The following is a 23,663-nucleotide window of genomic DNA, read 5'->3' on the forward strand; positions in this document are numbered from 1 at the left end:
TCAACACCCAGAAACAAGACATGTGTTTTGGTGTTTAGATTACCCTGAAATGAAATACTACACAATTCTCTCCATCTGAAAAAGGGGATAGTAATTTTCCTAGCAGAGTGCTTCTGATGCCTGTTTGGCATATTAGTTATACATTAATAAAAAGTATGGTTATATGTTGCTTTAATTTGTTACTGGCCCTTAAACTGGTTTTGGAGTATAAACACATTTGTAATATATTGAAAATAAAAGTCATACACCCAGTGTGGACATAGCTATCAAGAGCACTGCAAAATAAACACAATAAATTCAAATCCTTTTGAGAGTCTACAAAATAAACAGTGGTTTTCTTTATTTCAAACTAAATACTGGAATTCCATATCAATCAACCATTTTTTATGTGTAGTACAATAAAGACCAAACACCAAGATGCTACATTATGAAACAAATCCACCTGATTTGTTGCACACAATACCCTACCGACTGGATTCACATCAGAACTGATTAATCAAAATAATAAAATGGAGCTTGATTAATCATAGATTTGACTCTTGTCAATTTGAAAAATAAAAAAAACGAGGGGCACAGATTAATATCCCAAAATGAAATAGGCAGGCCCATATGGGAGACCTCTCTCTTCTTTCAATCCTGAAGAGGAACCGACCCTCCGATCCCCTGTAATTTAAACATTACATTAGGGCCGGTCGATGATTGGAGACCATGGACGACATTTAACTCCGAGGCATAATTATGCCATGGAGGGACAGGGCGGGCCGGCCGGGACGTACGATGTCAGTCAGACGACCCGTGTGTGTCTAATTAAATAGCAGCCAAAAGAGAGTAATTGCTACCCTGTAGGAACATGGGGAGACTTCACCCATGTTCCTCCTGTCCTGGGTCGGCCCCGTGCGCTGGATCAAGTAGTAGGCACGGCTGCCTTGCTCGCAGGAGAAAACTCAACCGCAAACCCACAGCTACCCTGAGTTGAGGGAGTTAAACCCAGTCCGACTACTCCCTTTGAGCAAAGGACTGGCAGTTGAAACGACCTTTGTGTTCAACATGAAGTCAAAGTCCAACTCTGGCTTGGTGCGCTGTCCTGTCCTGCTAAAACATAAACTTGCTGGGATGGGTTTGGAGAATGGGGCTATATTGGGAGGTAGTGTTTAACAAAAAAAAAGTAAAAGTAAAATCACTGGAGAACACTGTTAGGAATAAAGCACATGTTTGCAAGAAGCTTAATTAACACAGCATAATATTAAATTAATAAAGATATTCTGCGTTTCATTTCTCCAAATCTAATTTGTCTACTCACTACCATTACATAAACAGTAGATATTCACCACTTCTTCTGATAATAGTGTGGTTGTGTCGTTGGCTTTAAACTCCGCTAAATATCTGTATACAGTGAAGTACATGGCATTCCAAATATTGTAACATCTAAAACACAAATGCCAATCAAATAGGTTTAAATAACAGACTCCTGCTGACACAAAACTATCAATAAAACAATTTCCAAGTGTGATTATTCAGACTGTAAATATACAAATTCCCTGTTCTGCCTCAAGGGACACCAATGCGGTATTATACTGTATTGTACTTACATATTTACAGGAAATAAGAATGTTTCTTGAAATGGTTTTAAGGCAGGGCTTAAGATATGTGGTGAGTGAAAAAAACAATGCTACATGAAAGGATATGGAACTAGGATTCAGCATGCTCGGCTTGTGACATTAGCCAATATTGTTGTTATAAAACCAGAATGATCAAGGGCAGGCCTATAATCTTCTGACCAGTTTAATACATTTTTGGACGCAGTTTCTTTTGATACAGCCAAATTAAAAGCAGCTCATCGATTAATTGTAGAACTTGTTAGATTAAGAACCTGCAAAATATGTTCAACATTTTTGTATCAGACCATTGGATCTGATGCTACTTTGGTGCTTAAATATCAACAAAGACCTTTGTCTGTTTGGACCTCATTTTTGTTTTACAGGAGCTATTACGTTGCATTTGAGACACATCTATTAGAATATGCACTGTCCATATCTGTGTATGGTTTGAAGCGTTGAAAGGGAAATGGGAGAACGGTTGTTTATGCTTTATCTTAGTGCCCATAATAATACTACTAATCTTTAACACGGTCAATGGAATACAAACATTACAGCACACAACAATTGGTCTTCGAAAAATGCTGCTGGAAGCCATGCTTTTGTAAAACCAGTTTCCAGCCAACAGCTCCCAGTAAACATGAGCTCTGGGACAGAACATGATTATTGTTGTCCCAACCCAAAGCCAGAGCGAAACCGCTCAACATTCTGTGTACAACATAAGCCATTGGACCCGCTATGCAATTACGCCACGTTCATAGCAAACTAAATGACCAGGACAAAGGAAACTTCGATATAAACATCTAGCAAACGCTTTACAACATCAAACCTAGGCCGGGGACCTGCACAGAGGAGCAGTGTGTTCGCATTGCTCTCATGGTCCACCAAGAGATCGTTCACCATGACCATGAGGTCAAACGCCACCTCCTGATCAGTGCCGTGCTGTGATTGGTGGCGATGTTGAATTGGGCGTTCAAAGTCCCCCCCAATGGCGTCGGACCAGAAATCATCCAAGCAACACTCGTCTGTGTGTGTGGGTAAGTATGTGCGTGTGCGTGCGTGTGTGTAGTTGTGTTTGTGAATGTGTGTCTAGGTGTGTGCTTGAGTACGTGTGTGTGCAGGTGGGTGCCTACCTGCGTATGTGCGCACATGTGTTTGTGTGTAGATGTGTGCGTGCAAGCGTGTGCATGTGCGTGTAGGTGTGATCAGGCATGTGTGTGTGTAGATGTGTGCGTGCATCTCTGCGTGTGTGTAAAAATCAGCGCTCAACTGTGTCCTCCACAAGCAAAGAGTAGGCGGCATCACATCTTCTTGTTCCTGCGTCCCAGGTGGTAGTAGTAGGCCAGTGTCACCACCAAGAACAGCAGCCGGCTGAGGAGCAGGAGCACCGCAGTGTTGGGCATGACCCCGAGCTCCGCCAGGGTAATGAACGTCACTAAAAACACACAAACACCGGGGTAAACTGCGATGCTCTAAAATGACCACCAGAGGGCGGTAGTAACACGTTCATTAGGATCTGGGTGTTTGGCAACAGATGCTCAGAATAGAGCCCGCACAGCTGGACTAGTGGGGATGGAAATACACGGTGAACAGAGGGAGAAAAACACACTGTTGTCATCCCAAGAATAAAAGTAGACCTAAGAATAAAAGTAGGCCTAAGAATAAAGTAGCCCTAAGGGGCCCTAAAACAATGGAAAATATAGATTGGACAAGGTTTATTCACCTAGAAACTGAATAGCAAAGTAGCAGGCTTCGGTGAGCAGAGTCCACTGGATAATGACCTTCTCGGTCGTGTAGACCCCGTTCCAAATGACGAGGGACAGACCTGGAGAGTAGGTCAAAGTTCAGACAGGAGAGGTGGGATGGGTTAGGGAGGATGATGGGGGCTAAATCAATACAATCACACAAAGCATGTAGGAAGCTCAAACAGACAAGTGACAGTTGAGTGTAATAAGCAAATTGGCTCTTTTCTCTCATTCAGTCGCTGACTGGCTGCCTGGCTCTCATTAAACCCCTCTCCATCGTTCTCCTCCCTGCTCATTTTCCTCTTCTGTTGCTTTTGTCACCTATCACGAGGCATCATGGCCCAGCAGGGGGGGGGGGGGGGGGGGGGGGGCTGACAGGTGGGCGGGCCGAGGAGATTATATCCACTTCCTGCCACATCCCACCTGCATGGAAGATGAGCCCCCCCCCCCCCCCCCCATCCCCCTGATTCCTACTTCCTTTCACTGTCTTGTACGGGTTCATCCGATGCACTTGCTAAATCACGGAGTTCGCTGACATTTACAATAACACTTTCGATAAATATAACGAGAAAATATTCCCCGTCGCTTGATTCACCGCACGCCTCATAACACCGGTGTGAAAGCATGCCTCGTTCTGATTCAAGTGCGTTGCATCACTCTGAGCGCTGGAGCACTCCCTCATCACCTTGTGATGTCCGTCACCTCCACTCTCGCTCCCAAAGCACTCCTACACACTGGTGCATTTCTCAAACTCTCCAACACAACACAACCCTCCTCTGCTTCTTCTTCTGCATCTTCCACTTACACAGAGGCGTCGCAAGCGCTCCGCGTCTGACTGATGGGCAAGTGCTGCTCTTCCCCCGGCAGGGGATTTATTTCAACGCCATTATAGTAATCACACACACGCATCTCCCGCCTCCCGCCTCCGCCCGGGGTAGCAGATTGGCGATAATTGCCGTGCAGTTATGAGCACCTATTGCCTGCGGCGGGTCGACAAGCCGAGAAAATAACAACCCGAGGTACAAATGACCGCGCCTTGCCCAAATTGCGCTGGCTCCCGGCGACGCAACAGGGGCTGAAGAGGCCGTTGATTCTCAAGAGAAATGGGTTCAACACGGACTATATATGCGTGCATAATAATAACAACGATAAAAAGGTGCCATTTTTTATTCTAGCACTTATTCTCTACGACTTTGGGAAAATGTCTGTCCCTGTTGGTCTGTCTGTCTTTCCGTTGGTCTGTCTCCGTGTCGACCACTCACTGAGAAGGGCCCCGCCGTAGAGCCGGATGGAGATGTTTGTCGTCGAGAGCTCCTCCTCGAAGACGACTTCGTAGAGCTGATTGGGGAACACCAAGGCCTGTGTAGAGCAGGGGGAGGGGGGAGGGAGAACACACAGTACAATGCGTCAATGCCACGACAGGGACCATTCTGTCTCCCCTCAACTGTAGTTGCTTTTGCATCCAGAAATACAGTGGCATTTACAACGGGGACAACGTCCCGCTGTTGGGAGTCTGTTGGCCCCACAGCCCCCCCCCCCCCGGGCCTACACCCCCATCTAATATACACTGAGAACATTGAGGCTCAAGGTGGTGCAGCAGACAAAGGCAGAGCTGTTTCACTGGACCAGATGTGCGCCCGAGATAGGTCAGAAGAAGCAGCAGCAGCACACTGCTGGAGCGCTGGGCCAGTGTCACTCTAATAGAGGCCCCGCCCCCGGCTCCACCCAGCGCCTGGAACGCAGTTGCCAGGGGAAGGATGGTCATGATTTCAGTGCAGTGAATGGGCCACTGTGTAGGGGTCGGCGGGAGTGGTTTGCCTCGTTCCGTTTCCACTCAGAACATGCAGTTTAGATGGTTTGTTTAGATTATATAACCTCGACCGAAGGGTGACGCCTAACTTGAATTTGTTAAGTGAAGGATTTCACCGATATTTTAGATTCATTCTAAATGAGAAAAAGGCTTTTTAAGTTATGGTCAATTAAAAGAGAAACAATTTTCACACTCTCAAAAATAGATTCTGGTTCTGCATGTCTAAAGGTCTCTTACAAATATTATTTTCCAAGTGTGGCTCTATCTTGTAGTTACCCTCTTTCCCGTTGCTTGCGCTGTGTTTCTGCATGTTTGGGCTAGGTCTACCATTCCTGGCCAATAATGTACAAACATAGAAATGATTCATGTTGTAGGAGCAGCGGGGGCTATCAGAGTTATACAAACATTACAAACTCATCCATGTGAAACAACAACAAACCGACAGCTTGTCAGGGGTTAACTTTAAGATTTAAAGGGTGACCAGCAGTGGTTATGTTCACACACATTAGCACACACACACACACACAAACATACCACCAGTGCCATGACAGAGAATGTCACTGCTGAGATGAGGATCCACAACCTAGAGGGAGAGAGAGAGAGAGCAAGGAAGAGAGAATAGAGAGAGAGAAGAGAGAAGAGAGAGGAAAAGATAACAAGAGTTAATACAGAGAAATAGATACAATAAGCTCTGAAGTTATATCTTATATATATATATATATATATAAGAGTTGTTCTAAAAGGGTTCTGAGACGGAGTGAAACAGAACAGAGAGCAGATCTCACCTGATTCCGAAAGGCTCCCTCACTGTATACTTAATCTCATTGCCCAGCATCTGACTGATCTGTGAGGGCAAGAGACAAAGAGAGAGACACAGAGAGAGAGACAAAGAGAGAGACAGAGAGAGAGAGACAGAGAGAGAGACAGAGGGAGAGGGGAAAGCAAATGATTCATATCAGGAAACATTTCACTCTCCGTCTTCACTTTGTTTGAATCTCATCCGTCTGCCCGGATGTATCAGAGCACACAAAATCCTATAATCCTGCGGAGTGTTTTCTGGCTACAGCTAAATCCAACGTACATTAATATACTCTATCTAGGCCTCTTGAAGATGCTGAAAGGCAAAATGGTCAGACTCCGGCATTAATTAGCGACATTAAACCTGAGGACAAGAACATTCCATCCCAGAAGCAACGTCTTCTCCATCCCCGGTTCAGCCAGGGTCACAGTTTATACATCTCTGAAGATGATGCAAGGAGGGCCGTTTTGCATCCGTCCCGACACGCCCGTTTGCTTCGGGCTTCAGACTCACACGCGACTCTAGCCGCAGTGAACGATTGCCAATGATTGACCGGTAGATTGCTGCAGCCCATGCTCTGACACACAACCGGGTTAGTTCCTTGTATTGAGAAATGCAAAAACACATCCTGTGTTTGAAAGAAAATACAAAAATAATAACCTACAGCTGAGGATGGAACTTCTTTCCTCCTCAGATGAAAGCAGCAGCTGAGAACAACTCCTAAAACTCATAAAAGCTGCCTGCCAAAAGCCCACACATAAATTAACAACATTCATTAAGTCCCTATCTGACCATCAGCCCAGCCCATGATATATCGGCATTGGCCGCGCCCAAGTAATCATCAAGTTACCATAAGCCAATTAAAAGCCCGGGAAATCCTGCCACACGTCAATAGAATGGCGACAACTGAGACCGGGTCAATATACTTCATTATTGCCGTTTGAATTCAATTCAATTATCTACAAATCATTGAGTTAACGTATTGTCCCCATTGTTGTCAGCATATCTCCCTATCCATCCCCAGGGCCTAATTACTGGCTGACGGAGACTTTGAAACACCGCCAGGGGCCCAAAGCACATATTAAAAACCCACAAATATAAGGCCACAGGAGCAGCTGTGTGGTCACATGACTTGCTGATACATGGCATTTTGACATTTACTTCTTAAACAGACCATTTAATCCGAAGGGATTAAGAAACTAGGCTAAGAAACAACCATTGCAAGCATACAATATAAATTGGAGTAATTGCCTGAACAACTGGGGTGAGTGAATCAAAAAGAAAAGATTAATCGTCTTAATTTTTTTGTGAATCAAAGCCAGAAAAACAAAGCCGGGTCCAAGTTCAACATCAGTTAATATAGAACCAGTGGAGATGGAGATATATATATATACCGATACTCGACTAGTCTGACAACAGATCAGTAGGTGCTGCAGTAACTAGTTAAACCTAATTGCTCTTTGGTTTGGAGAAGGGGAGAGGGTTACTGCCAGCTTTCACAGTTCTTTAGCTGGACTGGGAGTGATACAAAAAGCCCTGTATGTCGAGGCTGTGCATTGAATGTAACAAGATACCCGGTTAGAATCCCATGATGGAGAAGGCTTTTATTTTTGCTTTTGGTCGATGTCAGCTCTGATCTGTGGCTGGTTCCGTTGGATGGCAAAAGTTCTGTATTAGGATGGGGTCAAACTCAGTTTGTTCCTCTCTAGGGTGATCGTCGTTACAGGGACAGAACACAGTCCCAGAGAAAGTACAAAGAGAATAATCTGGTTTTACGCGTAAACAGATGCCAACTCAAGGAACAATGTACAATTACGGTGCAATTGGCTGCAGCCAGAAGAGCATTCATTAATTTTCCAAGTATACAATGACATTCGTTTTTTGGGGATATTCTGGTCTAATTTAAATTCTGTAAAAAGTAATTTTCTGGTTGGCAGATTTGCCATAGTTCAAAAGGTTGCTTCCTGAATGAGGTACAAATTAATAAAAAAATGAGGAGGAAATGTGGAGGAATAATTTATTGAATTGACCAAAACCATGAAAAGAACCTGCTTTCCTATCGTTCTCTACCGAAGGGGAATACTAACTAATAATTATTCTGAATACTCCCATCACATGAATTCATTGATGTTTAAGTGATAGATTCTAAATAAATGACAAAAGTACCAAATACTTTGGTAAATTAAGCCAGTCTACAGCTGACCAATTAAACACCAAAAATATCCCCAACATGGAATGGAAATTGTGATAGAATTGCGTCAGTTTCACCCACCCGCAGAGTCGTTTTTTTTAATGGCATACATTTGCAAGGGCCATCATGAAATATAGGGCTGAGACAAATTACCTTTTCCGTCACGATAATAATGTCTGATAGTCACCAAGGCTTGTCAAGGTTTGAGCTAAGCCTTGACAACCGACACCAAGAAGCCAGAGTCTTTGGTTGGGCAGGAGCAGGCTATATGCCATGAGATCCTCCATTATGCTACAGTAAGTATGGAGTGGCTACAGTAATCCAACACTATTATCCTACAGGTAGCAGTTAACGGTTAACAGTTTAGCTTACAGCAGCACGTTTAAAAAGGCATGGGGAATTGATTTACGGATACTATCGACTTGGATTGCGTGTGAACATGTATGTTGAACATGCATTTGCTTTCATTAATTTGCCTTTGGGGATTAGTGTAATCTTATCTCTGCAAAAAACATAGATTTATACATTCTATTAACAAAGTGCGACATTCATAAGAGCATTTATTTTGTGGTTTTATGTTGTCTGCTGGCCAAAATGTAGGAAAATATAAAACAGAAACACACAGAACGTAGGAGATTTATGTGAAAGTAGAATAAGGTATTTGAACATGGAGCAACCTCATCCAATGAATGAAAGATTACAATTCAAGGTTATTTCTTAACATTTAGGAAAATATATAAACTTTTTTGCCTGAAATCCTACGCATGCATAGGAACCACGTTAGTTGAACTACTCTGTCTGGCTAAATAGATCCCTCCAGCCACGCTACTATCAGATGGCTGCCTCTGACGGGAGCCCATAAATATTAATGACAGCCATGAGAAATGCACAACAGGAACCGGGCCTGAACCGAAGGCACAAGTCCGGCCCCGGGGGGCTGTAGAGCGAGGAGGGAAGAGGAAGAGGAAGAAAACACAAAGCCACGGTGCTTCGTCAGAGGAGTAAGCGCTGCAGTTCACTCACCAGCACCAAAAGGAACGTTTTTCTAAATAAGGACCCGCTGAAACGCGTCCCGTTTCTACTCTGAATCATCGCTTTAAAATCTCCTCCCAGTCAGGGAGAACGGACTTCAATAGTGCCGATTAGTCACAATCACGGGTTGTAACTTTGATGATTGATCATCGTTTTAGTCGCGTTTCAAGTAGGAATATCAGATATCTGCTTCTTAAAGCTTTTAATATGAAAACATTTGGTTGCACTTCTCTGTTTCACATCAACATCAAAGTGAATATAAATAACCACGTAAAAAACTTTTACTCGGCTGCTTATCAGACAAAGCGACTATTCATTTGGCTCTGGTAACTAGAGACGAGCTATTATCAGTGACACTCAAAATCAATGATTAATGGATTACAAACGACACGTTAATTGCAGACCGTCTTAGACTTTAATCATGGATGTTGGATGGCTGGGGGCTACAATCTTAAATTAGACAGTGCCTCTTCTCTTGGAGAGACACAACAATCATCATCATCATCCTCATCATCAACATTATGACACGCTACCAGGTAAAACCAGTTCCATGACCCAAGCCGCGCGGACAGCAGGTTGCAAAGTGTCAGCGGTCGCCACCGTGACAAACCAACAGCAGACCATAACTCTGTCCTACCCGCTGGACCCTCGCGGCGGGACACGCGCGCGCGTGCTCCCAGGGCCCGGCGCGGTCGCTCTTATCAGCACGCAGAGAGAACCGCCGTCACAGGAAGACAGACGGGCAGAGGACTGCTGCAGCCCTTCCTGGCATTGTTTATAGAAGGGCCCCCGGGCGCCGCCCAGCCGACCCCACCACCCCCCACCCCCCCACCCCCCCCAGCCCAACCCCCGTCATGCGGTCGCACGCGTCTAAGGGATGTGTGGAGGAAATCTGGGTTTTTATAGTGAGGTGAGAGACTGTAGTGCCGGTAGTCCGCTATTACCGGCGTTGTCCTCTGTCCTTGTATCCCCTCGTAAGGACTGGTCTAGAACCGAATCGCTGGACCCAATAGATGGGGTTGCGCTTCATCGATACAGACACTCTTATTCCTACACGGTCTGAATTTGAACTGCGTCTTTGCATGAACCACAACTTGGTTAGTAAGAGCCCATGAATCATTTAGTGGCGTATGGAGGATATGGGCAGGCAACTATTCCTCTTCTATCCATCTCATCGCATGGTGACTGGGAAGCAACAAAACCATAGAGACTAAATCCGGGAGGCCATGAAAGGGCTCCACTCCGCTCCAAGGCCTCTCTTGGTAAACATTGCGAAGAAGAAGACAAACTCATGACCGAGAGATGAAGAACAGGAGCCGGCATCTCATTACTCCCCCTATTCTCTCCTCTCAGCTTCCCCTTCCTCTACATCATGCATTATTCAGAAATGTGAGAGCAGCCCTCCAATCTCTTGTACACTTGTCCTCAAAATGACATCGGAGATGGGGAAAGAAAACCGCAAACAAAGAGGGATCTGTGGAAGTGTGCCATCATTGTTTGTGTGTTCCTTGCCGATGTGCAGGCTGTGGATCTGTGATGAAGGAGCATGCCCTCTCCCAATGGCTGTGTCCACATTAAATCAGAGGTGACGGGATATTAAAGAGGATTGGGATGTCCAGAAGGGGGCATGGCCAAGCGGAAGGTAACCTCACAACGGGGCCAATCACGTCACTAGGGCTGTAACGATACGCGTATCAAACCGAAAATCGCGATACTCAAAGCCACGATCCTGTCTCGCGGTGTGAGAAGGCAGAAGCGCGATATGCCCTTTCTAACACTTCGGTCAAATTGTCTGATTGAAATTTGCTAATAATTTGTCTAAATAATAGTCTGCTTACAGCGCCCCCTCCTATCGATGCCGTAAATATGTGACGAGATGCCCTCTCTGTGATCACAGCTCTCCGTGGCTACGGATGATTGCATTTCTCCACAGCCGTCGAAGTCCTCATATGCGATATGAACGACATTTATCCAGAGTGGGCCAAGCGCGAAAAAAAATTGCCTGTGTGATCCTGTTTCTATTGTTTTGTGTGATTTGACTGGCAGTTTGTCTGCTTATAGGTCGGAATGAAGCGGCCACCGATTATTGACAGGATGGGTACTTTATTCTACCGGACTCGTTCGCTTCTTCACCAGACACACGCGCTACCGCTCGCTCTCCTCGCTCGTCCACTCACTCGCTGACGTCACTCACACACGCATACGCACACTGCCATTCTCGCGCATACACATGTGCTACTCGTAACACTATGCCTCGTTATTGCGACGCTCATGTTTTTCCTCATCTATTGAAAGTTAGGCTATTAAACATGTTGCATTCTATACGGCCTGATTATGTCATTATTTAAGCTACATAGCCTAATAAGAAGCGCTAATAAGGATATTTGAATAAACCAACCAAACAGTTAAAGGGGCCCTATTATGCCTACCAGCAAAAAGCATCCTCTGACTGCAATCTTTGGTTATTTCTTTATTAATTTAGCTATACTTTAATAGTATTCTTTCGGTTCAAATCTGTTCAGTGTTCCAAATTATTTGTTATTAAATGTTACATTAAGATAATTGGTATTTAAGCGTTGTTTAAATAAAATGCTTTTTAAATTTAAAAGAATCGTGGGATGTATCGAACCGTGGGTCAAAAATCGTGATACAAACCGAATCGTGAATTTGTGTATCGTTACAGCCCTACACGTCACACACACTGAGTCAATATACCGGCTCGATGGTGGATTTTCCTTTAGGTATGAATTTAAGAAATGTAATGCATGCATGAATAACTTATGAAATCTGATGGATTTCTGTGTGCAAACATGAGTGTGCGATGAGGATATGAATGATGAGGGACCTTGGAGCGGTGGACCTCGCCGTCGTCATCCTCTCCCCCCACTCCCAGGATCTTGCGGGTCTTCAGGCGACTAACCAGGTCTGTCTGGCTGTGCTTCTTCATCAGTGGAGGGTGCAGCTTGTTGCTCATTGTGCACAGATCTAGAGCAGAGCAAAGACAAATGGTAAATGGTGAATGGACTGCAATTATATAGCGCTCTTGAAACCAGTGGCCACTTAACGGGCTTTACTTTGACCCATTAATGCACACATTTACACTCCGACGGCGGTTAACCATGCAGGGCGACAGCCAGCTCGTCGAGAGCAGTCAGGGTGAGGTTTCTCGCACAGGGACACCTTGGCACTCAGCTAGGAGGAACCGGGGATCGAACCAGCAACCTTCCGGTTATCAGCCAACCCGCTCTACCTCCTGAGCCACATGCTGCACAGACTAGACAAATATCTAGTTTTATACGAGTCAGATTTGAGTCAAATCTAACATACAGACCTCTTTTATAAACCAAACTGAAACATTTAAACCAGAGTTTAATTATTCTGGCCCTATGAAGCTTTGAGGGATGGCGGGTACATGGAAGAAGTAGCAAAAAGTTGGAGGTCTGAAAGAAACGTTCTGGGGCAGTGAGGGGGAAACCAAAGAGGATGAATTGTGTGTGAAGGATACAGGTTTGGTAGGAACTGTGGGGTTCATCTGGTTTTCTGGAGGGAGAAGAGGAGAGAGAGAGGGGAGAGAGGGAGGGAGAGACAGGGAGACAGAGACAGAGGAGAGAGCGAGAGGAAGAGGGGGAGAGAGAGATCTACCCATCTCCTTTTAACTCTCCTGCAGGGCCTGACATGCGAAACATAATTATAGCAGAAGAGTCTGGATAATAGATGCCAGACAGATAAATAAAACATGTTTTCCCAGTCAAGCTGAGGGGAAGCGTCCTCCAGGTACCCCGAGGGCCAGAGGTAGCTGCAGAAAGTTCATAAATCACCACACACACTAATTTCGAGCTAGCTGCACTGAAGTTCCTCACTGTTCAAAATCCATCAGGTCCCACTCAATATGAGCGCACACAGAGAGACTGTGGTGTGAGACAGATTTCCATGCGGGTCATGGGGGTACCAACCTGTGTTCCAGTTTCTGGACTAAACAGGCCTCACTCTGAGGGTCATTAATCTGCCCAAGCTACGTTTCTCAAGATAGTCCACTGCTTGTTGCATTTCCTACAATAACTAGGCAGAACATTGGTCTCACATGGCTGTGATATCTGCATCATGAAGCCTGTAATCCAATCGCTTAAAGTATTCATGGGAGCGACTGTGGAGGACATAAGAAGTGATAAACAATGACATGACTATGTAAGTAGTCACGCTGAGAAGAGTCTCATGATATTGACAGCAAAGCCCTTAAACACGAGTAGACGTATATGAAGAATTTGTTTCAGAATGAAATGACGGCGGTCATGATTTCTGACACACAGACAGCACTTCAAATTGTGTTATCATGCAAGATCTTTATTCGTCACACAGTCAAATGACAGTGGCAATTCGTACAGGGTTGTGCAAAAACAACAACAGCATTTAGACTTAAAAGAAGCAGCACTAATACAACTACATTTTCTTGTGTTATTGTTGAAAATAAGAAGCAACCTAACTGCACATAAGTAATCTGTGCGCGTGCGTGTGCTTGCGTGTAACTTGATGGAGCTGTTGGTTTCAGTGTTCACAGTGCTGATAGCCTGGGGAAAGAAACCCTGCATCGGTCTCTGCGTGACTGAGGAGGCGCTTGCCAGACCGCAGCAGGAAACCTTCAAACGCTGGGGTAGGCTCAGGTTCTGCAGGGAGGGGCGGTTCAAAGAGCGAGTTCAGCCCAACGCGCTGCTCTCTGCGGAGCCCTCCTGCCCTGAGCGGAGCTGTGGCTCCCTGTCTAAACGCTCTCTGCCGCTCCAGAGGACACGTGTTGAAGGAGCCTTAGGGAGACTCTGAACTTCTTCAGAAGCCTGAGGTGCTAACGAGGCTGCCTAGCCTTCCTCGCCCGAGTGTCTGTGTGTGTTAAACGCGTCAGATCCTCTATGTTGTGGACTCCCAGACATTCAGAGCTGCTCCCCTTTCCACCGTACACAGTCCCATTGATCCGCAGTGGTGTGTACGGTCTCTTTTCTTCTGCTCTCCTGAACTCCACAATCAGCTCCTTTGGTTGGGTGACATTTGTGAGGAGGATGTTTGTCTGGGGCCAGAGTGACAGCTCAGCCACTTCCTCCGGGAGGAAGGCACAGATGTAATCCTGTAATCAGCCTCCCAAAGCATTCAATGACGACCGAGCTGAGGGCCACCGGTGGGTAGTCATTCAGGCATGCTGGAGACGCACTCTCAGGCACAGGGATAACAGTGAGGCACGCTGAGGCAGGTGGGGAGGGAGGACTCAGCCGGGCACAGGGTGAGTAGTGTGGTGAACACCGGGCCGGGCTGATTAGCACAGGTCCTCGGTCCTTGCCCAGATACGCCATCTGGACCTGCAGCCTTCCTGCCGTTTCACACTCGTCGGAGCCCTCCTCGAGTCGCGCTCTGTCACAGAGAGTGGGCGCCCCCCCCCCAGTGGTGGAACTCTCTCCGGCTGCTCTATAGCTCACCCACACTAATCACCTGTTGGTATACCGGGAGCAGAGTCCTTTAACAGACCCCCTTCCCTCTGTTAAACTAGTGCTTGACCAACGGTGCCATTTGACCAAGATAGAAACATAATATTGATCCGTAACAAAAGCAGGTCAATTAATTTGCTCTGCGACAAGGATTGTTACTGAAAAAGTGTGAGCGTTTAATGCCACAGACTGTCTCTGTGGGCTGGTGAAGAACTGCTAGGTCTGACAGTGCCCTGGAACTATTGATCAGAGGCAATGAATAAAGCCCGGGTGGCTGATAGGAATAGGGAAATTGTTAAAAAAGGACGACAGCATTGACTTCATTATAGGATTTGGTTCCCGGCTACGGAACAAACGAGAACATTTCGGCACAAAGTATTTCCCGCCATGTGCACTCAATACGTCCACCTGATGCATTCACTTAGATCAGATACCATTTCAGCACGGCCACGTTCCATTCATTGGTTTAATTGGACTTCCTAGGTTCTTTCAGTTGCATCAGCAACTGAAAGAACAAGCAAGATCAAGAGCAGCAGAACAGAGAGCCTCTGGGTTTGAACAGAGAACCTCCTTAGGAGGTTAGCCTCCTACCAGTACTGCTCCTTTAATCCGCTCATCCACACCGAGGGGAGCTGATGGTAAAGGCGTCTGAAACATTCCTCCATGAATATGCCTTGCACGCACAGAGTCTATTTGAAGTTCAGCGGAGTTCCATGGAACATGTGTTGGGCCTTCTGTCGCCGAGTATGCCACATGCAGATCCCACGCGTCCAAACACCACAGAGAAGCCAGGCTCTGCATCCTCTGTAGCATCTCTACCGCAGAACGACAGCCGCAACCGTAGAAGGAAAGGACAGAAGGAGCAGGGCAGTAATCCGGGGGAATCTCACACACACACACACACACACACACACACACACACACACACACACACACACACACACACACACACACACACACACACACACACACACACACACACACACACACACACACACACACACACGGCATTGAAAAAAATTGACATTGGGAGTTTCCTTGACTGCCATCACGTCATTGTGAAATGATTTCCGCTGTGGACCAGCACATTTTGATGCGACACTGGGTTGCAAACAGACCCACACCCAACAAAAAGAGGAAACATTGGTCCCCCACGAGAAGAAAGAATAAAGTAATTTTAGCACACCGACTCTGAGGCCTGTTTTAATGCAACAATGTATTTGAAATGTAAATGTAGTTACGACTCAATACTAAATAAATTACCCCAGTCATTCCCACAATAAAGAAAAGCTGAAAACATAATATTATGGGATGCAATGGTGGTGAAGGTAAGGAAAGAGGTGACGACACAAGTAAGACCGTCTCGAAAGATTCCTCCCAGATGCCAACGCATGCACATCCGTCTCCCCGCCAGATGGAGAGGTCCTGATGCAGTTGCCTAGCAACACAGCTAATGGGGAACGGGGGCTTAGTTGTGATTGTTACATAGTGTTGATGAGGTCTTTCCTCACATTCCCGGGCCGTCATTTTGCCATTCTGCATAATGCCAGCGTGAGATAAGAAATAAAAAAGGCTTCAATCTGTATTCAATCTGCTGGAGTGTAGGTGTGTGTTCGCAGGAACGGGCCAAGTGTGAAAACAACAATTATTTCAAGGTTCATGGTTTTATAACCATTGCCTTGTGACGCATCCAAGGAATTAGTGTTGAATTGAAAGTGTTGAATTCAGTGATGAAATGCAAGGCCGTCAAAAGGTGTACGGATATTTTTTACCAGTAATGAAAGAGAGATACCAACAGAAGGAATAGGGGTAATTCAAAGGAAGTAGTATAATAAATGATTACATTTCAAAACAAAGGGGTTTGATGGTATTGAACAGCAAAACATCACTTAGTAGTAATATCCAACTCCTAGAACGAACGAGAAACAGCAACAGGGGACAATATGTGATGTCAGGCAATTCCCAAAAAACACCGCCATTAATTGTCAGAACAATCAATTGAAATAATTTTCTACAGAAGTCAGTCTAGGGGTTACAATGAAAAGTATTCGAGTATTTCCTCTCCTTAAAAGACCCTTTTGGCCACCTACACAAGCAGGTGATGACTAAGGCATCTCCAAGGGACACTACATGCATGAGGATTGTAAAACGGCTTCAATGGCTTTATGGAGAAATGTCTGCATGAGTCACAGGACCGACGACATAACCAGCTGCGGATGTAGTCAGTAGTCAAACCATGTGTTCCCTTTTTCTCTTTGACAAGATTAAGCATTGTCTTGGGCCGGATGTGAGGATTAATCTGCTTGTGGTCCTTCCAAAGAAAAAGGGAAATGTACCTTCTATGAGTTCAAGGGAACAGGGTTTAGTGAGAACTGAAATGTGCCCTCTATTAAGGCTAACTGTGTAGCTGTAGGGAAATGTATCAACGGAGCCAGCCATGGGTTGTTAATTAAGCAAAGCCTCTGCAGAATGAATAATTATAAAGAGCAACCCACATACATAGATACATACACAAACACATAAAGATGAAAGATTGTAATTTAAATTATTGCCATGGGTGAAGCATAAAGCAGCTTCCTGAGAAACCTTGTTACAGAAGACCTTTGCCAGTTTCTTCCCATTTCTTGTTTAATTTTCTTGATCAAATGGGAAAATCCAACAGGAGCAGATAGACCGATAAGTATCTCTGACAGTGTTGGGGGAAAAAACAAAAGCTGGGGGGCTGAGAGCAAGGATAGGGGTGAGTGGGTGAGCACAAGGACAGTGTTTTGCTCATAACAAAGCAGTCTCCATGGCCTAACCTGAGCAGCCAACGTTGGGTGGTTGGCCCGGTCAGAACAAGACAAACCATTGCTCGTTTGATTATATAATGCCTTCCTTGGAGACAAGTCACCTAAACGTGGGGTTCGTCTGGATCATATCTTTCAAAAGTTTATAAAGTGCGGCAACTTAAAAAGAATGCCCTGAAATAGTTGAAATTGTTCCTAGTATTGGAACATCTCCATACGCCTCCAGTCTGCAGGCTTAGTGTTCAGTGAAAACCGGAGAGCTGATCGGAAACACAACCTCGGACTCGAGTCCAATAAAAGAGTACTAAAATAAAACAGAGACTGAATATTGGGATGCTTGACAGTTGGAGAGGAATTGACAGAGGAATTATTTCCAGCAGATGGTATAGTATCTGGGTTTTATTTACGCCTGGCCTTTTACTATATACAAACGAGTTGTTCTATACTTTTAGGTGGATAAAAAAAAACGGATCCCTCCCTGAGGCAAAGCAGACCACCTTGTCGTGGCCGGGGCTGCAGAGCACCACAGAAGAGGACAGACACAAGGCCGTCTGCAGGGGGAAAGGGCGTCCGCTTGTCAACGCTACATTATGGTGTTTAGCTCAACACTGCTGAATCCACTTGCCCTGCAATAAACCACACAAAATTATTATATTTTGATTAGGGATTACCCCAGCCTCATCTTCTTGCGGCAGCAGAAGACCGAATCCGGCTGTTGTTAATCGACTCCGGTGTTAATGATGCACAGGACAGTGTTGGCCTGGTCTTTGCTCAGCAACGCCCGTTTAATAGCGAGCCTGACAGTTATTGCGAGGGCTTGTAGTCAAACAAACAGATCCAATTAAGTGGATGGCTTCAGGACGTTAATAACTTCATCAGGCATGTCCTTTATTCATTCAGTTCATTAGTGTGGAGGAGTTAATCAGAAAAAAATGTGGCTGAGTAAAGGACGTCACGCACCACAGCCCCCAAAAGCCCCCGGGCACATCTGGGGGCAACTAAGAGGCACATCCGTGCACTCCTCACCTGTTGGCGAGCCAGAGAACATCCCGTGCCAATTCCCCACAATCATGAACAATGGCTTCCCGAGCCGTCGCAGGAGCTTAGCTGGATGGATGACGACGCCGCCGCCGACGGGGCCAGGGTTGATGACACGGCAGCCCAGCTGGTCGTTTTTACCACCACCCCCACCTCCACCGTCCGCTTAGCCCTCAGGGCGGGGGCGTGCGGGGGGGGGGTCTCTGCAGCCTCCTGCCTTCGAACACCTCTACCGACATGTCAGTCCAGCTCAAGATTAAGGCAATGTCGTACACCTCAATGTACAGGTCAATGTTGTTGTTGTTGTTGTATAGATATAATGGATTCTTTGTGACCGCTGGGGATGAAATATTGCTTAATTGCTTTGCCGTGTTGAAACTGCCCTTGCCGAGCGCAAATAGCAACCCACATAAGCAGAGAGGAGGATGTGTTAATTATGAGGGTTAATCTACTTAAAAACTGTGAGGTGATAGCACTGTAGCACGTTATTTACAAGTGTTGCCGTTCAGCAAAGAACAATTGGAATTGCTCCAACATTAGACACTTGGATTTGGATCATAGTAATTTCAAAAAGCAAACGTGAATGCCGTTTCAGATGGGGCGCTGCCACAGCCGGTGCCAAATGCATTATTAAATGTAGGCGACAACTACTTCCAGTGGATTTGGACTAGCCACGAGTAGCGCTACGTAGCCAGCGCTGCCGCCGCAGCTGCGTCCGAGTTGGCCGCCTGTGATTGTTTGTGGTTTCCATCTTGTTTGAGCTACAGCTCCCCACGGCAGGTCTACTAAACAGCTAGCGTGGGACTGGCTGGGGCTGGGATGAGGTAAAACACAAGTGACACTTCCTGCACACACACAGCTGGGAGGTGATTCATCCTCACTACAAGACAGAGGCCCCCCCCCCCCCCCCCCCCGAGAGGTAAAGGCACACGCTGCTACACAACACAGGCCGACAGGGGAGAGGAGGTGAGAGAAGAAATCACCAGTCTAATCCTGCACGTTGGGGACTACTGGTAGAGGCGTGAAGACGCAGAACACAGCCTTCTCCTTCTGTGCCGTGAACAACAAAACCGAGCCGGGTGCCACAGGAAGGTAGAATCGTGGCCGCACACGGGGGTGCGCGCGCGCGCACACACACACACACACACACACACACACACACACACACACACACACACACACACACACACACACACACACACACACACACACACACACACACACACACACACACACACACACACACACACACAAACGTGCAGCCATAATTACGTTATATATCTGGTATTATTTTAAGCTCATGAGCAATAACATAATAGCAGCCTCACAGAGAGAGTGGAAAAATAATAATACAGGCTTAGTGTGTGTGTGTGAAGTCAATCCGTCAAGGGCTGCAGACAGAAGACCTTATTGTTAGGCAAATTCTACCCAGGACACTGGAGGGCTGGGAGATTAGTGTATACAATCAGGGAATGTATCTGTGCTACTACTGTATGATTGATTACCAGTGTTATTGTCCGTAGGGCTCGGCTAGCAAAGCGAACACCCCGTGGTGATTAGCTAGAGGTTCAGGCACCGGGAGAGGTCAGATGTTGGTTGCCATTGGTAACAGTCAGTGAAAGTCTCATGATTCATTGATTTAATGAGACTTTAATGATGCGGAACACATTGGGTTTTTTTGTGAGGGTGGAAACTTTTTTTTTTTAACATAGGGCCGTTTTCACAAGTGGGAGAAAACCAGGTGTAGCGCATAGCATGGGCCTGTTTGATTTAGGTATTGCACTGCAACAGTATAGACACAAATAGTCAACTAAATATACATTTACCATACCGATGCTGCGATAGACTTTTCCCTTCTATTGACCACCTGTAAAAAGGGTCCATTAGATTCCAGTGTCTCAAATTTCTGGGGTAAAACAAGCAAACTGAGAAGATTCCTGTGCATGAGCAAATTCCTGGTCAAATCTAACCCTGATGCCATATTAGGATGTTCACGTGTTGTTTGCATTAACACTTCAGCGACGGGGTATTCAGAATAGGGGTCTATTCTTCTTCATCATACTTTAAAAGAGCCCAACGTCAGGAATTATAATAGCCTGCTTGGTTTGACAATCACGAGGACAAAATTAACTAATTTTGTAGAAATCTGAAACAATGAATAATTACTCAGAATTTCTAAAGCGTTAAGCAGCAAATGGTTGGTAATTGTACTTTGAAACAATATGAAGCAATTTCATTGGATTTGTGATGATTAATTCACAGATTAATCCTTTCAGCACTCAATAATAATAATAGCAAGGCATTGGTGCATAGCTGTCTATTTGCAGTAGAGCTGTACCATATGCCATTACTATTGCATCAAGATGAAAGGTTCCACTACTATTTTTAGACTAATGGCTAACCCAAGGCCGGACGTGTTGACAAGTCCATGGCAATAAAACTCTGGAAGCTCATTTCAGATAGAATCTGGTCCACGAGTGCGTGACCACACACACATTAGTGTGAAACCTAGAGATAACCTGGAAGAACAGGTGTCACGCTAAAAAAGGCGACTTTAATGGGAAATAGAAGTATGACAAATCACATTATGTTGGGCAACAGTCCTATAACCCCATGGCATGGCCTTAAAACAAACAGCATCGATAACAGAAAGGGTGCCTTTAAAAGCACTCAATATGGATTCCTGCCTGCGAGCGTGTGGTGGGTTCAAAGCGAAGCAGAGATCTAAGCCTAATAAAATAAGGATACGCTACTTCAATATGAGCCCATCTGTGGTACAACACACTTAACAGTTGTACATCGAGTACAGGATGTTTGGTTCCCATCATGAACACAAATATACACACAGATGGACGAGCATGATTTCATCCATCAACTGAATATCAGTGAAGTACAAGTGCAATGAGCATTTGAGTATTGTAAGCATGAACTCTAAAGACATTAGCTGATAAATGGATATAATTCCTTGATCGTTCCATTTGTTCTATTTGAGCATTATCAACCAAAACAATACCACTTTACCCAAACTAGGGTATACACTGCCTTTATAGTTTCACTGTACTAGGTCCATTATTATCAGGTTGTGTTATCTTAGCTGAGTACCCTCTTCAGTTTAATGGAGGCTCATTTACAACAACCATTATTTGTTCAGTCTCCTCTTCAGCTTAAATGGTTTTGAAATTCACAATTTCTTGTAAAAGTGCCACAAGCTCGAATGACAGGCCAAGAAAAACATGCTTGGGCTTCACTCCCTTGACACACACTGACGACAGAGAGCGGAGCATCTCGACCACCCTGGGAGCGACACAAGCCACCTGTTGGCTGTCGATTCTAGGGTCTGCAGTACGTGATAACCTGGACAACATCCATCTCCTTACAAACCCTCCACCGAGCCGCCATCTTCTCAATTAGGTCAGACTCCCGCTGCTACGGCTGGCCGCGCGCTGCTTCGTAATCCCCTACGAAGCTATTTGAGTCTAGGCGGGCAGTTGAAGGAGAAAATTCTTGCCAGTTCAGGCATTCAACCGTAGTGGTGTCAGCAGGCAAGTTTATCATAATGGGATTGACGACGGGAGAGTTTGACGGCTCGACGAAAACCGACCGCTCACTGGAGATATAAACCGTCCGGTGACCTTCTACTGCGAAACGCTGTCGAAGATGCCGAGGATTCAGAAAACAAGTCGTTTGCTAATGAACCCGGTTTACTAAACTGACACCTGGTTGCTAGGCGACCAAGTTGGACGACATAGGGCCTTCGATCGAGGGCACACTTGGCATGATTGCAAAGATTTAATTTCCTCGCTAAATGCCAAAAACCCTGGCTGAGAATATGATACGAGTCCCCTGGCTTGGCGTGCCGGACGCATCGCATTAGCGGCTTTAGTCTCACTCATGTCAACGCTAGTTAAAGATTCACATTTCCCTTTTAAGACATAACTGAGGGTTTTCTTTACAGTGGTACACATGTTAAGTTATTACTATATGCGGTATATATATATAGATCTCTTATGGCTCAGAGAAAACAAATCTGACAAGGTTAACATTTGTTCAGGCGCATAGGCATACAGATTGACGGATTACTCTCCTACCTCCTTACTAATACCAGCCATACTCTTGAACTTTGTTGGAAAGCGCAAAATAGTTTCATGTGTACATTAATTATGATAAAGTCCCTATAATCATAAAAATTAAAAAGATGGATATTTCATTCGGATGAACCTTGATGTAAGGACATATCCCTCTCAATTCTAAGGCAATGTAATGAGACACTTTGGCAATGAAACAATCACACCTTGAGCCTGGGCATCCTTGGTCATGGAGTGTTTGTCTTCTTATAAGCCTGGCCATCTAGGGAGGCAGTGGAATACTTTTCCTCCCTGAGTTCCTCTCTTGTCTTCTAGTTTCTAGGTTAAGGAGGACCTGGAGGACGAGCCCACAAATACAATTTCCGCACACCGATGTTTTTTGTTGTTCTAAATTAAATGAGGTTAGATAGATTCAAAGACCATACCGATATTGCAATGCCATCTCTGTATTCGGCATGGATTCAAGATCCCCATTAACACAAAGCATGCAGCGCTGTTGTGGCTCAATTTGCAACCAGAGTTTCCCAAATGACCAATTAAGAGGTTGAAGTCAAGCTATAAGCTGTTCAACATCAAATAGTTAAAGTGGTTGAGTGGTCTTTATGTGTAGTTGGAGGTGCCACAACACGTGTTTTCATATCTAATTCAGATTGCAATCTCTGCCCTGTTCAATCCCTGTTGGATGATGGAGGGAAAAAAAACATCATCCCACATTCCTGGTTTGCAGAACTATATTGCACACCAGCAACAAACGTCAACACCTGCGCAAATGGTTCTGCTCACATATTATCGAGATCTCCACACACCCCTCCCCCCCTCCGCAAATAATCAAAGGTTATGGACGACAAAAAAATCAATAGCAGAGGCATCTGTTATTTGCTTTGTCTGATCAACGGAGGCGATGTCCTCATCACTGTGTGCAGGTATCCCACACAACAAGACCAAACAAGGCAGTATTGGGATATGAACTGCGATATGCCTAGTTCGAACCCGCCTCAACTATTCCCTCCTTATGAGATTGCATTTTTATAGCCCCTCTACTGTGGCTCAGAAGAAAATACAAAAAAAAGGTGAAAAACGTGACGCATGTTGAGGTGGGTGGGCAGAAAAGACG

The 23,663-nt window shown here is 45.4% G+C and overlaps 1 protein-coding gene across 2 annotated transcripts in view; it reads right to left on the reverse strand.

Moving 5' to 3' along the window:
• Window positions 1-305: 305 nt before the first annotated feature.
• The window catches only part of LOC115550295 (tumor protein p53-inducible protein 11), a 28,980-nt gene continuing 5,622 nt past the window's right edge, over window positions 306-23,663 (reverse strand). For both annotated transcript variants that reach the window (XM_030365168.1, XM_030365167.1), the window contains 6 exons: window positions 12,018-12,157; window positions 5,936-5,994; window positions 5,685-5,733; window positions 4,603-4,699; window positions 3,319-3,420; window positions 306-3,030 (listed from right to left, as the gene is read on the reverse strand). In XM_030365168.1, coding sequence (XP_030221028.1) covers window positions 2,897-3,030; window positions 3,319-3,420; window positions 4,603-4,699; window positions 5,685-5,733; window positions 5,936-5,994; window positions 12,018-12,146 — 570 coding nt within the window. In that variant the 5' untranslated portion in view covers window positions 12,147-12,157 and the 3' untranslated portion in view covers window positions 306-2,896. The remainder of the gene's footprint in view (window positions 3,031-3,318; window positions 3,421-4,602; window positions 4,700-5,684; window positions 5,734-5,935; window positions 5,995-12,017; window positions 12,158-23,663) is intronic.

The sequence above is a fragment of the Gadus morhua genome, chromosome 9 (genome assembly GCF_902167405.1).
Source record: "Gadus morhua chromosome 9, gadMor3.0, whole genome shotgun sequence".
Lineage (NCBI taxonomy): Eukaryota > Metazoa > Chordata > Actinopteri > Gadiformes > Gadidae > Gadus > Gadus morhua.